The sequence below is a fragment of the Trichomycterus rosablanca genome, chromosome 21, assembly GCF_030014385.1.
Source record: "Trichomycterus rosablanca isolate fTriRos1 chromosome 21, fTriRos1.hap1, whole genome shotgun sequence".
Classification (NCBI taxonomy): domain Eukaryota; kingdom Metazoa; phylum Chordata; class Actinopteri; order Siluriformes; family Trichomycteridae; genus Trichomycterus; species Trichomycterus rosablanca.
In genome coordinates this window covers 21,675,201-21,692,616 of record NC_086008.1, presented here as the reverse complement: position 1 = coordinate 21,692,616, position 17,416 = coordinate 21,675,201, and the positions used below count along the sequence as shown (strand labels likewise).

The 17,416-nt window shown below is 45.8% G+C and overlaps 1 protein-coding gene across 7 annotated transcripts in view; it reads left to right on the top strand.

The window, feature by feature from the left end:
* Positions 1-17,416, top strand: part of unc5db (unc-5 netrin receptor Db) — a 110,066-nt gene that overhangs the window by 39,106 nt on the left and 53,544 nt on the right. For 6 of the 7 annotated variants that reach the window (XM_063017424.1, XM_063017428.1, XM_063017426.1 and 3 more), the window contains exon 2: positions 16,291-16,400. The exons of the other annotated variant lie outside the window; for it this stretch is intronic. In XM_063017424.1, the coding sequence (XP_062873494.1) occupies positions 16,340-16,400 (61 nt within the window). In that variant the 5' untranslated portion in view covers positions 16,291-16,339. The remainder of the gene's footprint in view (positions 1-16,290; positions 16,401-17,416) is intronic. 7 annotated transcript variants of the gene reach the window in all.

The window sequence follows — 17,416 nt, the reverse complement described above, 5'->3', positions numbered from 1 at the left end:
AGACGGACTCTCCTCGGCGGAGCGAGCAGCACATTCATGAATCTTGCATCAGCCCGTGAACATTTTCCTGCCAAGCTTCTCTGGTTATGATGTCCAGACGAGCAGCAGGTCCCGCCGATCGGGGACGGCCCGCCTGGCTCCAGACGCCAATTAAACAGCTGTGCTCGGCTTATTTACTTCCTAATATGACAGTTTTTTTTTTATGCTAATTTTAATGTTAGGTGTAAGATATTGGTGTCGTCCCAGTGCCTGTCACGCATGAGTGCTGGCAACAAAACGATTCCTGATTAGGATGCCAGGATGAAAACCTAGTGACCCGCCCTGCTCCCTATACCTCCCTGATCATCTGCCTCAGTATAGAGGAGTATTAGAGGATTCTAATAGGACATGAAGCTCGTAAGGCAGATTATTTAGACGCTCTACTTTTACGTCACAGCAGTTTTAGCTTACTAAGCTAACACGGTTAGCCTCAGGCGGCACAACCCGCTAGCACGCCAGCTAACGTCCCCCTCCGTGTACCGAAAACGCTTAAACTCTCCCTGACGCCACAATTTACAAATACACGACAGTCGTATAATTACACCTTTATACACATTAAACATCAAGGAGAATTTATTTACATTTGAAAGGAACTCCGTTGGTTGCTCCGCATGTGAGAAAAGTCGTGCCACAATGAATGCTGGGATTGCCTTCAGCGCTGAGGAGGCGTCGGACGCTCCCTCGTCATTCAGTCAGATCATCACTCAGAATTAAGGCACCTAAGAATTTAGACCTCTTCTCAGGAGTGTAGGATGATGGGAATTGAGGTTTTCACACAGACTCAATAATTCTGTAGCCATGTCCAAATACTTTTATCCATCTAGTGTATTTTATAGTGTGTTTTAGATCTGACATAAAGCCCCACAGAGACCACCTGGGATTCAAACCAACCCCCAGAGCGCCGTCTCTCTTCTCTACTTATACTGACCTGCAGACCTGAAGCTGGAATCCCAAGAGCATCAGAACGCTCAGATCATCCTGACTGAACAAACACACCAGCCGTTCCTAACGTACAGTCAGATCTCCTCTCAGAGTAAAACGGAACCCGAGTCGAATTATTCAGTCCACAGGAGAGAGATGATTTTACTGGATAAAGCGAGTGCTGTGACCTCGCCCACTTGTGGAAGATTCCACCTCTGTAGAACCCAAACGTTCCTCAGAGACGTTCAGTGTGGAGTCAGAGCTTAATGTTACACCGGAGAGCAGAACTGGGAGCGTGTGGATGCTGGTGGGGAGTCTCTTCAGTCCCAGTTTACCCAGCAGGCTGAGATGTGAAGCAAAGCCAAGTGAAGAGGGAGGATTTTATTCATCTACTCAAGAATTTACTCAGCTTTAGCTAAGAAAATATTTAGATAAAAGCATGTGGGTTTGTTTTTTATGTTTGTGCTTCTTTTATTGAGGAATATTGTGAAGGAAAGAGTTGTTAGCATCAGTGTTGAGGAATTATGGGTAAATAATTTTCTGCATTGCCCCCTTTCATGCTGTTCTTCAAAGGTCAGGACCCCCACAGAGCAGGTATTATTTAGGTGGTGGATCATTCTCAGCACTGCAGTGACACTGACATGGTGGTAGTGTGTTAATGTGTGTTGTGCTGGTATGAGTGGATCAGACACAGCAGCACTGCTGGAGTTTTTAAACACCTCACTGTCACTGCTGGACTGAGAATAGTCCACCAACCAAAAACATCCAGCCAACAGCGCCCCGTGTGCAGTGTCCTGTGACCACTGATGAAGGTCTAGAAGACGACCGACTCAAACAGCAGCAATAGATGAGCGATCGTCTCTGACTTTACATCTACAAGGTGAATCAACTAGGTAGGAGTGTCTAATAGAGTGGACAGTGAGTGGACACGGTGTTTAAAAACTCCAGCAGCGCTGCTGTGTCTGATCCACTCATACCAGCAAACAGATGGACTACAGTCAGTAATTGTAGAACTACAAAGTGCTTTTATATGGTAAGTGGAGCTGATAAAATGGACAGTGAGTGTAGAAACAAGGAGGTGGTTTTAATGTTATGACTGATCTGTGTATTTAAGTCTACAGAATTGTGTCAGCAGTGATTAGTCGAGATTCTGCCATTGAAGGTTTGGTCTGTGTGTGTGTGTGTGTGTGTGTGTGTGTGTGTGTGTGTGTGTGTGTGTGGGTCTATACTAATGTAAATCATGCCAGGTCCTGTCAGGAAGCTAAATTGGGCGTTCAGAGGCTCTAATGTTTGAGATTTCAGTCGTTTTTGGAGGACAGACTCCCCGCTCAGCGACAGGTCGAGACAGATGCTCAGGCCGACCCGAGGAGAACAGGTGGAACCTCTTAATTGGGACTCGGCGGCACACGGTCAGCAAAATCTCGGCAGGTTCTCACAGTGTGAGTGTAGAGGAACTCGGCTGAAGGACCTGAGGGAGCGAAAAGTAGCGGTGAGGAAAAGTAGGATACGCCCGACCTCGTTATCCAGATCTGTCGGTCTCTACGGAAGATGAGCGCCGGCTCATCAGCGTGCTAATCAAGATGAAGTAACATCACCACATGCGGACCTTCTGATGCAAACGGAACTGTTCCTGGTGACGCCCGGCGGTGTTCGACCTTCAGATACAGGGCCCCAGAGACACACCCCTCATCCCGTCCTTCCCTTCGACTCTATCGTGTGTAAAATCACTCGGGTCGTTCGCTCCTCCAATAACACGCTTTATTGGAGCCGTTTGTCTCCGGACACGTCAATACGAGACGAGAGCGGCGGCTACCGCAAAGGACGCTGTGAGCATCAACATGCTGTTATTATGCTATAACAGCGGCCATCAGTGAGGATCGATTCTTCATCTGACATGAACGTAACGACCCCTGACTTTACTGGACCCACTTTTATTCTGCCAAACAAAGACTGGACAGCCTGGTGGTTAAGGTACTGGACTAGTAATCAGAAGGTCACTGGTTTAAACCTCACCTCTATCAGGTTGCCACTGTTGGGCCCTCGAGCAAGGCCCTTAACCCTTATTGCTTAGACTGTATACTGTCACAGTACTGTAAGTCGCTTTGGATAGAAACGTCCACTAAATGCTGAAAATGTAAATGTGAGTGTAGGAGTTGCTTATTGTTATAATGGGGTAGCACTGTCGCCTCACAGCAAGAAGGTCCTGGGTTCAATTCCCAGGTGAAGCAATCTTGGTCCTTTCCGTGTGGAGTTTGCATGTCATCTTTCCTCCGGGAGCTTCGGTTTCCTCCCACAGCACAAAGACATGCAGCAAGGATAACTGGAGATGAAAATTGTCCATGACTGTGTTTGATATTAAACTTGACCTGATGAATCTTGTGTAATGAGTAACTACCGTTCCTGTCATGAATGTAACCAAAGTGTAAAACATGACGTTAAAATCCTAATAAATAAATAAATATTATAATAGTCGTGCAGCTGGGAAACTGGATACGACAAGATTGTGAGTAAAACGGGAAAATATTGATGTGAAAACACAAAACAGATTTCTGGTCAAACCTGGACTCGTCGTTCAGAGTGAATGAAGCTTTTGTGCTGAGTGAAAGATCTGAGCTGAATAAGAGAACAGAACTGAAGATGAACGATATCAGCGCCGCTGCTGCACGAGCTCTTAGATCAGGTGAAACGCTCGGTGCACGAGCAACAGTAATTACACTTATTGATTCACTTCTTATTTATTTCTTTTCTATTTTTTACTTTTCTGTTTTACAGAACGACGTTCCACTCTATAAATCCACATTTCAATGAGCTCTGAAAATATCGGTTCACTGATAAGAAAAGCTTAAAGCCTGAGGAGAAAATCATCCCTCAATATGACGTTTACATTTACAGCATTCAGCAGCACTGTGACAGTATACTGTCTAAGCTATTGAAGGTTCAAGGCTTGAACCAGCGACCTTCTGATTACGTCCAGTACCTTAACCACTAGGCTGTAACTTCACCTGAACATTCCGGGTCGCTGCAGTCAGACCAGCTGATTTTATGTTTTGGTCTCTCTTGACTAAAAGCATGTGTACGTTGGCATTGCTGCAGCCCTCTTGGACCCGCCTGTACAATCTTTGTACACCCAGGTTTAGGCGGTTTATCTCATTCTTCATGGCAGATGTTCTAAAGCAGGTTTTCAAAATATTAACAAGAAATGAGAAATTGACTCATTTTGAGAGCTACATAAACACAAAATTAACTTGGACTAAACGCACCCATGTGGTGGATTTACGTTACATCTTGTAAACCACAGTGGAACCAGATTTCCTCCTTTTTTTTAATGAAGTTTATTTCGTTTTGATGCATCGTTTGCGGTAAAAATCACAGACAAAATGTGGGTCTCTTGCAAAAAAAAAAAAAAAAGGTTGCAAAACCTATAAGCTATAAACGATTAGACGATGAGCGTCTGTGATTTGCCACTTTCAGATCTTTCCTCAGAGGTTCTATAAGTTGTAGGTCTACTTTTTTTGACTGGGCACCTCAAGGACTGTCAGATCTTGCTCCAAAGCCTCTTCAGTGTTGTTTTGCCTGTATGCTTTGGGTCAGTGTCCTGATAAAACCTGAACTGTTGCACCAGTCTGGTTTTCTTTAAGGATTTTCCCTCAGTTCTTCAGTCTCCTTGCTGCTCCGCCAACTGCATCTTGCCACCACCATCATGTTTCACCACAGGCATGATATTTAGTGGTGTTCAGAAGTGTTCAATTTTTATCTTATCTACCCAACAGTGGCGTCCATGTTCCATTCCTGCAATAACAGCCTGATTTATACGGTGCAGCAGAGACGGTTTTCTGTCCAGCAGGTTCCTTCATCGCTCCACTGGACTCAGAGCTTATGTAGAGTGACCATTAGGTTCCTTCTTGCCTCTTTGCTCGAGGCTCTTCTGCCCTCTGAGAGGACCCAGGTGACCAAATCTAGGAAGGATCGAGGTGGCTTCGAGCTCCTTCCATTCCAACATAATTGAGGCCATGGTGATCCTGGGAACACTCAGCGGCTCAGATATGGTTTTATATCGCTGCCCTCATCGACACCCCGCCACAAATTGATCCACAGGCGCTTCTGCGGACTTTATGGCTCCATTGGTAAATGGTAAATTGGGGGCCCTTATAGACCACGGCGTGCCTTTCCGAACCACGTCCAATCAATTCTACACACAGCTTAAGGAGATTCAGACCCTCCACAAAAGCTCTGAATGCTTTCCTAAATAAGAGTTTTTTTAAGGGGTGACACAGCGGATCATTCTGGTCTGTGTACCAGTTTAGGGAAGATTCTTTCCCAGGTGTCCAGTACTCTCGTCCAGTATCAGTGTCCGACCTCACAAAGGTCTCCTGACTGAATGGTTACAAATTCCAATACACACGTCCCAGAGGAGTGGTGGCACTTTTAGAAGAGGGACGGAGGTGGATTAGCTCTGTGTTAATGCCCCTAGTTTTGGAATGGAACGTTGCTTGGTAACAAAGTTCCCCTTTACTCCTTTTTCTTGCTAATTAGAACTTTTAGTTTAATTTAATTTTGTGTAAATCCTGTTTATTCAAATGATTCTCCAGGCAACTCAAGGAGGACGGAGGTCCCTGCTGAGTCTGGTTCCTCTCAAGGTTTCTTTCTGTCATTTTGAGGGGGTTTTTCCTGCCACTGTTGCCCTCGGCTGCTCAACAGGGGTTTTTCGGTCTGTAAAGTTGCTTTGAGACGATGTGTATTGTAAAAAAAACGCTTTACAAATACATTCGACTTAACTTGAAATTACACTATCTGTATACCGATACTGCACTGGAGTCCCTTTGTCAGTGCCCATACAGGCTGTGTGGGTCTGTATCTGTACGGGTGTGGCACTGCTGTTCTTTTCTAAACTAGTCAGATGGGTCCGGCGGAGAGGAAATACGCACCGAGTATGAAGAGGAGGGTTGGGAGGCTTCATCTGAATTATGGATCAGGACGCTGTCAGTAACACTATCGTAATACTCAGGAATTCACACAGAGCGTCCGACTGCATAAGTAAGCGCCGTGGTCATTATCAAGCCAAAGCAAAGAGTCCATATTGATTTTTAGCGGTGCACGGATTGAGCAAAATGGAGCGGCTTGGATGCCAAAGGTTTCCCGCCCTTTACTTCTGCTGTACAAACAGCATTTCCTGAGAACCGTTTAATCAAAAATCAGCATCACACTCCACCGTTCGCCCGCCTCCGGCTAAAAAACCGCCATCCAATCGCTATTTGTCATTCCGGTTGCCACAAACTTGATGAAACTGGTGTAATTACGAATGGAAAAAAGTCCAGCTCCCATTTCTGCTGGTTTGTATTCAGGGCAGCTGGTGCTTCATCAATAGGAGCTTGATGGGTCGTGGAAAGGGCTCGGCGGTGCTGGATGGGTTTTTCTGCTCCTGGTTTCCAGCAGCGGCAGGCTAAGGGTGTGCTAGGCTTGCTCGTCACGTCTTTTCAGCCGCCTCTTAGTGTCAGAAACGCCAAGAGACTAAACGAGAGGTAGCGAGAGAGAGGAAATGAGAGAGGTAGCGGAAGAGAGGAAGTCTGGCTTGTCAGTGTAATTGGCACCTGATGTGTAGGGCAATGGAGATGCATTGACATTCATTACCTTTAATAATGCACTCGATTTCCCAGCTTCCCTCGCCGCCGCGCCCGCGTGAGTAAAAGACTGAGAACCAGAGAAAGCCAGATCGGCGTTGGCATGACTTCAAAGAGACTCTGTAAAGCTTTTCCTTCCACTCTGCCAGGTGGCATTAAGCAGGAAAGCTGCCCGTCATCGAGCCCGAACGACGTACGTCGTTATCAAAACGCTCCGAGACCCGGCGGCCGTCAGCTTCACGCTTCACACGCTCGTACGTCTGATTCACATCGTGAGGTTCTACTTCTAACATCTACCATCGAGTTAGGAAAAGAGAATGTGCCAAACTTGAGAAAGTGCCACGTTCCATTGTTCTGCAGTGAGTGCTCAGGTTTTCTCACAATGCTAAAAACATGCAGAAGGTGGATTGACTGCTTGTATGTGCCCATTGGTGTATTTGTGGTGCTTTGTCCAGAATGGCCAAAAGTTGAGGTCAGTGGGTGATACAGAGTGGACTGAGAAAATTGCATTGCTTTACAAGCGAACTTACAATTATCACTGAATACAATTTAAGTGTTAATTAAAGGTTAAGGGACTTGCTCAGGGGCCCCGCAGTTGCAGCTTAGTGATGGTGGGGCTTGAACCAGCAACCTTCTGATTACTAGTTTAGTATTTTAACCGCTGAGCCACCACTGTCCACATGTATGTCACTGTCATGACACTGTCATGTGGGTGTCCCATCACACACCCATAGTAACGTCACTTCTGGGACTTTATGTGGTTCTGGAGCTCTTCTGCTGTTCTGGCCATCTCATACACCCGCTCAGTGGTGATCATCTTCCTCCATTAGATGTTTGCATTTTTTATGGAGGCTTCACATCCATGTGTGGCTATACATGCCTGACCGAGGCTCATATCAGTCGTAGTTTGGTGGTATAGTGGCTATAAGTTGTGGTAGGTGGGTGATTAGTGCTGGATGTAGGATGTGGGTGGGTGTGTAGGTGTACATGTGGTAGTAGGGTGATTAGTACTGGATGTAGGCAGGTGGGTGGTTATGGGTAAATAACAAATTGTCCTAATAAAATTCCAGTCCTTGTTTGGACTCAGTTTCTCTCTGCGTGTCTGGATCTGGACTGAACCTGCTCTGGGAACCGAGTCCTCTCTATCTGGACTGATTTAAAACGCTGTGCATATGATCAGAGCCCCGGATGGAGCAGCACGTTGGACGCCATGCCTGCGCCATGTTGGCCGTGTTGGGTACAGTTCTGATCCAACAGCCTAATATGAGTGAAATGGAACAGAAGCGTCTGGTCGCGTCTCATCGTCCCACGGGAGATCCGTGCACCTGCTTCCCATCAGCTCATCCCCCCCCACCGGCGTCTGAGCCCAGAACCGCTAACCAGCGCCGGCGCTCCGGTCCAGAGAACAAAAAACAACTCCAAACCAATTCATTCTGCAGTGTTAGAGCAAAGCCTGGACTGCCGTTTGGTGGATTGGCAGACACGTTTATCTAAAGATTACCAGGATACAAACCAAGAAATGTTCCTTCATACCAACCACACTTACCCACTTACCTGCCATCTGCCTCCTCACTTTGGACACCAGCTAGAACAGCAGCTGCTCTTCCTGTGAGACGTTTCTCACAAGACTTTGGAGTATGTCTGTAGGGATTTGTACAGCATTTTTTTTTTATGGCTGGGCACTGATGTTGGTCAAGGAAGCCTCAGTCGATGTTCCGGTTCATTCCAAAGCTGTTGAGTGGGGTCGAGCTCAGAGCTTTTCTTCATGTCTTTATAGAGCACAGTCATGCTGGATCAGGAATGAGCCTTCCCTAAAGTGTTGCTGCATATTTGGAAGCATATAATCTCCTTCATATGTCTGATTTATTACGCCTGTTAGCCACCTTTGTGGCTGAAACTAATAATTAGAAGGGGCGTCCTAATACTTTTGTCCTTATGGTGCATTTAAACTGCACCCACCTACTTATTTATTACAGGTTATTTCTTTGCTGAAGCTTTTATGGGGAAGTAAAATGAGTAAGAACGAGTGAATGAATGAATGAATGAAATCGTAGTTTGCAGGACAAGCAGATGAAGCTGAGAGAAGTAAGAAAAATGAAGCTAATCTGTGAAAGTGAATATTGATCAGATTTGCGGTGCAGTTCTTCCTGCTCGGTGGTAAATATATTTTCTTTGCTTGATTTGTGTTAGATTTGTTTATTACAGAGCTAAATTACACCAGATTCATCATAATAAAATGTCAGGCGGCTTCGCTCTGGTTTAGTGTGTAGCACAGCGAAGGGGAAAAGCTAAAAATATCAAATAAAAACAAGAAAAACTTACAGCAGGAGAGGAAACGAGCGAGTCAGCGATTTCTCCACCGAAGAAATAAAAAAAATAATAATGTTATTTTATTTACTCAGCCAGGTGCTGACTGCCGGTCTGTGGTCATTTTGTTCTGTTTGTTTACTCAAAAAATGAACTAAAGTTGTATTTCTTATATCTAAACATAAACCTAACCCTAAACCCAACCTAACATCTAAACATAAACCTAACCTTAAACCCAACCTAACATCTTAACATAAACCTAACCCTCAACCCAACCTAACCTACAAACATAAACCTAACCTTAAACCCAACCTAACATCTAAACATAAACCTAACCCTAAACCCAACCTAACCTACAAACATAAACCTAACCCTAAACCCAACCTAACATCTAAACATAAACCTAACCCTAAACCCAACATAACATCTAAACATAAACCTAACCCTAAACCCAACCTAACCTACAAACATAAACCTAACCCTAAACCCAACCTAACATCTAAACATAAACCTAACCCTAAACCCAGCCTAACATCTAAAACCGTCTTATATCTAAGCTTGGAGAAAATGTTAGGGTTGGAGAAGGGTTTGGGTTAAGGGTTGGGAGGTTTCAGGGTTACGGTTAGGTTAGGGTTGGAGAAAGGGTTAGATTTAGGGTTAGGGTTGGACATAGGGTTAAGGGTTGGTGTTAGGGTTGGAGAAGGGGTTAGGGTTAAAGTTTAGGGTTAGGGTTGGAGAAGGGTTAGGGTTAAGGTTTATGGTTGGCTTTAATTTTTGGTAAGGGTTTAATAGTTGGGTTATGGGTTAGATACAGGATTAAGTAAAGGAGTAGGGTTAGTTTGGGGTGAGTCTAAGCTTAAACATATAGATAGGGTAAAGTTTATGATTTATGGTCAACTTTAGGGTGAGGTTTAAATGTTGGGTTTAAGATTAAGTGTTAGTTTGGGGTTTGTTGTATCTCAGGAACAGTAATAACACTAAATCATCTCAGTGATCAGGATGAAGTTTAGGAGCAGGATTAGTATGAGATTATAAGACGAGGTCTCCATCACCACTCTGATAACAGGAAGCCTCTCGTGAGTGTTGGATGGAACCCCGTTGTTGTTTTGTTTACGCTGAATGATTAAGTCACGCGGCTCAGAAAGCCGCTCACTCACCGTCCATTTATCTTACTGATCAATAACGTCTTGCTCGCGCTGTCCTGCTTATGCAGCTGAGTTTACTGTAGTGTGTGTGTGTGTGTGTGTGTGTGAGTGTGTGTGTGTGAGTGTGTGTGTGTGAGAGTGAGTGTGTGTGTGTGTGTGTGTGTGTGTGTGTGAGACGGTTCTGGCGTGGGAGGGCAGATTTATTCCCCGGCTCGGTGTAAATTGGCGGCGCGATCATGACGAGCATCTCTGGTTGTCCTGACTGGCTGTAAAACCTTGACCTGTGGACCCAGCGTTTCTGACGCCGCGCTTTTGTTCGGTGAGCGCCGTTGACATTCAGAGCGGACGGTCCGTTCTCCCCCTCGTCCCCTCGTCCTTACTCCGCCCGCTCTGCTGACACGCCCAGGCCTGGAGATTCTCCGAGAGAACGGGCGTATTTCTCTCTCGTCAGCGTTCCGGCTCGTCTCTCCGGTGTAAATCTGCTCATCTCACAGCTTTCACTTTAGCGTCTGTTGGAATTGGTGGTGATAGATGGGGAAGGGCGTGGCGCTGTAACCGGAGAACACCGGCAGCATCTCGTGCTTCATTTCTCAACCTCAGAAACGGACATTAATTAGCACTTATTACGATTTCTGGCCCGGCAAGAGCTGCCGGCTATTAACTATCACCTCAGAATGAAGGTCGGAGAATTCCTCGGAGGCTCCTCTCACTTCACCCTCATAAATATTAGCACTGCATGCCTGATATGTGCTTACAACTGTCCTGATCTGCTTAGACGTGGACTCCACAAGACCTCTGAGAGTCCTGTAGTATCTGGTACCACGTCCTTTAACTTTAACCACATGATCTTGAGAAAACAGGATTCCTCTGACCGGTCGACTTTCTTTTCTTGCTCCGATGTCCAGTTCTGATTCCTGTTTATTCACTGTAGTCCCTTTGATGGTGGACAGGATCACCAGGATTAAAATAATCTGCAATTTGATCCACAGTAGATCTTCTGTTGGTGTGTACCAGACGCCACAGCCTTCACGTCCTCTGGCATCAATGAGTCTTGGCTACCCAACAACCTGTCAGCGGTTTGTGGCTTGTCCCTCCTCGGACTGCTGTCTGTGGGGACTCACCACTGCCTGTGACACCCCTTAATGTTTGGGAGATAATGATATGGTCTAGCCAGATCTGGACCAATTTGGTCCAAATCAAAGTCACTAAAAGTCACGCAGGTCTTCATGCTGATCAGATCTGCTGTTATCCTCAAGTGAACTAGGAGAAACCTCCATCAGATCAACATCTAATAGATCCCTCACCCTCACCATCAGATCCACATCTAATAGATCCCTCACCCTCATCATCAGATCCACATCTAATAGATCCCTCACCCTCAGAGGCACCACAGTGCACAGTTTGTGGGGTGGTTTTAATGTTTTGGCTCATCAGTATATCTATGATTTCTCTGTATTGCTAAAATTAGTTTCCATCTTCATCACCCGTCCACCACTTGCTATTCCGCAATCGATTCCTTGCACCAACAAGTCGGCGCCGTCAGTCAATCTTCTCTTTTTTCAACCTTAATTAAAATCCGCGCTTGACGCCCAGTCCGAGTCGATATCGGACGAGTGTCCAAAGATTCAGGGCGCTCAATAAATCTATAGGTGTGGAGCAGCCAAGCCTCCAGTCCTCCAGTGAATATGTGATGCGGATGAATATTCCAAACCCCGTGTCCTCGCTCTCCAGTCCACACCCGGCACAGTTCCACCCCACTCACCCCCACTCACCCAACGTTCCTGTTCACCTCAAATCCAAAACATCAATCATTTCAGTGCCAAGAGGCTGAAACTGAAGATGGAGTGTTTTTATGCTAAACTCGCCCACTCATGAAGAAGTGAAGGTCTGCTCAGGTCCAGCAGCACCAGCACAGCAGGAACTGGGTTTAATCCAACTGGTATTAAAATTAGTTCAAGTTCTCACTAATGTGCTCAGCCAGTATGGTGGTGACGTTTCCCAACTGGTAAAATAGAAGAAAGTGGAACGTCCAGCATGACCAGGATGGTTTTTTAACTTGTAGCGTTCATAGTCCTCTCCGGTTTGGGGTCATCCTCTGTCTTCCTATTGGTGGATTTTAGACGAGCCTCGTAGCAGCACCCACAGTGAGATTTGGATCAAAAATTTTAGGCACCGCCACCCATTTTGGTCAGGTGACTATAAGGAACGTGGCACTGAAGTGGCACCAATGAAGAGCGAGCGAGCGAGGGACTCTTCTCAGAAATGCTACTGTGTCAGTACTGTAGTAATAAAGTGATGATGTAGCCAGTTCCCGGTAAGTGGACTCAGCTGATATATCCGGCGGCTCTTTGGATTGTAAAGCGCCGAACCCTCCCGCGGCAGCCGTCAGCTCTGGGCGACGCTATAAATGCAGTCATAGGAACTTTAATAAGGACACCAGGGAGAGTTCCTGCCTCCTCCTGTCTGTCTCTTTATTACACAGTCAGCTACTTTACACCAACCCTGAACACCAAGCCTGAACAGTAGTGGAGTGTGTACAGAAACTCACTGCTGATGTTCTAGTTCACTCCAAAGCTACGAGGTGTACGAGGTATCCATACCAAACCTGTCAACATCAAAGCTCTACAGATACCCACAGACCAGCCTGGTGTGTAGAACAGTGTGTGGAAGGTTCCAGGATCTTTATCAGGATGTTTCTTGGTTTGATGCCCCTGCTGCATCATTGTTGCTCCTCTCTGCCCCTGATGGTGCAGCACTGCTACTAATTATGCAGTTAGAATCTGCTGAAGAAATGCAATTAATCTCACTGCTGCTGCGCCATCACCGACTCGACTGCACAGCGCTAATGAAGTACCTCCAAAAATATAAACTCTCTCTTCATTACACTTAGAGTCCATTCACACTTTGAGTCAGATCTGAACTGTGTAGTGTAGTGTCAAAATATTCTTCACAACCACAAACAACCACTGAGCTCTTCCACAACCAGGTCAGGGTGGACAAATTTATTATTATTATTATTAATTTATTTATTTATTATTATTATTATTTGTATTTAACTATTTATTTAACTCTTGATACTGATACATTTATTATTATTACTGATCTGATCTGAAATGTAATATCATATTTGTTATTATTATTTTTATTATTATTAACATTACTACAATTATTATTAGTATTATTATTATTACCAATCTTAAATGTATTTGTATTATTGTTTATTTATTTATTAATTAATAACAAATTATTATTATTATTATTATTATTATTTAATTAATTATTAATAATAATACATGAATATTCTTTTTATTATTATTATTATATTACAGATATGAAATGTGTCATTATTATTATTAGCATTATTATTTAATTAATTTATGTTATTATTTTTATTGACCTGAAATGTATTCTTAATAATAATATTATTATTTATTATAATTATTATATATTGCTATTTGTTCCTTTATTATTTATTATTTTTATGAACTCTGCAGCACATCAGATCAGTTTGTACAGAAACGGTGAGAATTTTGATCCAGTGTTTGACTTTGTTCTGGCATCAGCACTAAACAGAGTGGGAGTTTAAACTGTTCTGCTCATGTTGGCACAGCTGGTACAGTGGGTGCCACACAGCACCGTGAGTCCTGGACACTTGGGTTCGTTCCTTTGCACTTCTCAAACTGTCTGATCCAGAGTGTGTGTTCACGAGTGAGTGATGGGTGGATACATGTGATGAATCAGTGAAACTGAATGAATGAATAATTCTGTCCAAAGCAGAGTCGTAACTCAGAGACTCTCCACCACAGTAATGTTTTTACTCTGGTGTTTGTCTGGTTAACTCCAGCTCAGTGGCCTGCTGTGTGTGTGTGTGTGTGTGTGTGTGTGTGTGTGTGTGTGTGTGTGTGTGTGTGTGTGTGTTTTCTTCTGTCTGTATCTATTGCTATGCAGCTCATGCTCGAGTCAACACCAGGTCAGCTTTACTTCTTTCTTCTCTCTGTAATGGTTCCTCCAGCGCTCGCCTCCTTTCTTCATTATCGCACCGCGGACTGAAACTATCGGGAGTGAGAACGGCCTGGGCGAGGTTACATTAAAGAACAGATTACCACAACTTTTCACCCCTGTGTAAAGTGACGTTCATCATCAGAACGGCTGCAGCGCTACATCTGATTCAGATCCAGCCAATAATTAGCTTGTTACACTCGCCGTCCGGAGCTAGCGAATGTGTTTCTGGTATTAATGCAGCTCCCGCTTATCGTTATGAGCAGAAGCCCTGCTGACGCCGTTCCGCCGGCTAATGATAGCGTAAATGAGCGCGCCTCCGTTCACCCGGGCTTGTTAGAGCGCGAGATCCGTCTGGTGATTTCCGCGGCCGAAACGGCGGCTCGGTTTCTCCCGCTTTTCCTGCAGCCGGGCATTAAAGAAGACTTATCCTCGGCTACGCGTTCTCAGGCCCCCGGATCTCCGGCGCGGCCCTATCGCCCAGCTGGTAAATAAATCAGCGGCTTCCCTCCGCCGAGATTTAATTTAGCTCCCGACCGGGCCGGCGAGCACCATTATCTCAGCGGGGGGAGTCGAGCCAGGCTGGAAGAATAGCCCGAAGGAGGACGGAGGCGCCGCACAAGGTCGAGACCTCCGCCGCGCAGGACTCGAATAAATCGCCGCCAAAACGACGTCCAGTTCCTCGTCTCCTTATCAAATATTTACTTTTTATCTGAGGTCAGGAGGAAGGAGATTTAGTGCAGTCCTGAAATAGATTCATCAGAGCTCACGGTCACCTGAGCAGGAACGTCATGGACCATGAGCAGGAACGCTTTCCTCCTGCCTCCTGTTTATTATTCTGATAGCTTTAACTCTTATGGAGACAGAAGATTTTGGAGAGTATCTGTGGGCAGTTGTACCCATCCAGATAAACAGTGTACAGTGACCGTATACAGTCTAAGCAATTGAGAGTTAAGGGCCTTGCTGAAGGGCCCAGCAGTGACAACCTGGCAAAGGTGGGGCTTTAACCAGCGACCTTTTGATTACTGGTCCAGTACCTTAACCACTAGGCTACCACTGCCATGAGCCATGGTAGAGATGTTTGTTGGAATAGCACAATAAAATGCTTCTTTTGTGTATCCCGCCTTGTTTGGAAGCCGGGGTCAGAACGTAGGGTCAGCCATTGTACGGCGCCCCTGGACCAGACAGGGTTAAGGGCCTTGCTCAAGGGCCCAACAGTGACAGAGCTGGGATTTGAACTCTCAACCTTTTAATTGATAGCCCAGAGCTCCAAACTTGAAGTTGTCAAATGAGTTTCTTTATAGGTCCTTCACTAACCTGTTGCCATCAATTTTTACATCATTTAATAATAGGTGTCATTGAGGAAGGCGTGTCTTAATACTTTTGGCCATGAAGCGTACATAGCGCGGGGTTTGAACCTCGTCTCCTGGGGCATAACATATTCAGACTGGGTTCTTTAAATTGAGCCTAAATACACTATACTGACAAAAGTATTTGGACACTTGATCAAGAGCTTGTTGGACGTGAGTGACCTCAGAACAGCCACTTTTCTGAGAAGCTTTTCACAATCTGTGCCCATTCAGTCAAAATGTGACAGCACAGTCATGCTGGAACAGGAAAGGACCTTCCCTAAACTGTTGCTACAATGTGGGAAGCATGTACACCTGTACACATGAATGTAATAATTAGACAGGGCGTCCCAATATACAGTTTGTCCATGTAGTATATGAGTGAATATGTGAGTCTCTCAGTGAGGAATCTACAACACCCACGACCCTGATCAGGATGAATGAACATGCCGGTTAAATCCATACATGTTGTGATGGTGTGAGCGTCCAGACCAGGATTGGATTTTCTCCTCCCACACGCTGAGCGTAAGCTGAATGAAGCTCTTTGTGCTGAAGTGTCGACCTTCATCCTCCAGCTCCTCGTCTTCCTCACACTGAGCGTCTCTGAGGAGAATCAAATCCACTTAACACTGCAGATGGATTTTTTTCTCTAGCGCTAATTCTCTGACGGCGCTCGCACCGCTGACTAGCCTGCTAATCATCCAGCGCGGAGCTTCATGTTCGGCTTCCTTACCTACAATTTCTCCTCCTGATTCCTCTGCTCAACACCGCCCCCCCCCCCCCCCCCCCCCACCACCACCACCACCACCACCCCCACACCCCGCCCGGTTGGATTAATTAATCCCAGTTTTTTACTTCATAGCGTTTCGAGAAGCCACTCGTGCTTTTAATCAGAACCACTTACGCTTTCAGATCTCATCAGAGGAGCAGAACTTCATCTAACCACACCATTCATGTGAGAATGTGGAAATCACTCACAGGGTGGTGGACACAATACTGGAAACTGGGAGAAGATAATTACTGTAAGTAGCTCATAATGAGTCTTTTTCTCTAGGATTGATTGATTACTTTATTGATCCAGAGACCAACTCGAACCAGTTCCTGACTAAAACCAGAGACCGACTCAAACCAGATTGACTCAAATCAGAGGCCGACTCGAACTAGAGACTGACTCAAACCAGTGACCGACTTATACCAGCTCTCGACTCGAACCAGAGACCGACTTATACCAGCTCTCGACTCGAACCAGAGACCGACTCGAACCAGAGACCGACTCGAACCAGAGACCGACTCGAACCAGAGACCGACTCAAACCAGAGACCGACTTATACCAGCTCTCGACTCGAACCAGAGACCGACTCGAACCAGAGACCAACTCGAACCAGAGACCGACTCAAACCAGAGACGACTTATACCAGCTCTCGACTCGAACCAGAGACCGACTCGAACCAGAGACCGACTCGAACCAGAGACCAACTCGAACCAGAGACCGACTCAAACCAGAGACCGACTTATACCAGCTCTCGACTCGAACCAGAGACCGACTCGAACCAGAGACCAACTCGAACCAGAGACCGACTCAAACCAGAGACGACTTATACCAGCTCTCGACTCGAACCAGAGACCGACTCGAACCAGAGACCGACTCGAACCAGAGACCGACTCAAACCAGAGACGACTTATACCAGCTCTCGACTCGAACCAGAGACCGACTCGAACCAGAGACCGACTCGAACCAGAGACCGACTCAAACCAGAGACCGACTTATACCAGCTCTCGACTCGAACCAGAGACCGACTCGAACCAGAGACCAACTCGAACCAGAGACCGACTCAAACCAGAGACGACTTATACCAGCTCTCGACTCGAACCAGAGACCGACTCGAACCAGAGACCGACTCGAACCAGAGACCGACTCGAACCAGAGACCGACTCAAACCAGAGACCAAATCAAACCAGGGACCAACTCGAACCAGAGACCGACTCGAACCAGAGACCGACTCAAACCAGGGACCAACTCGAACCAGAGACCGACTCA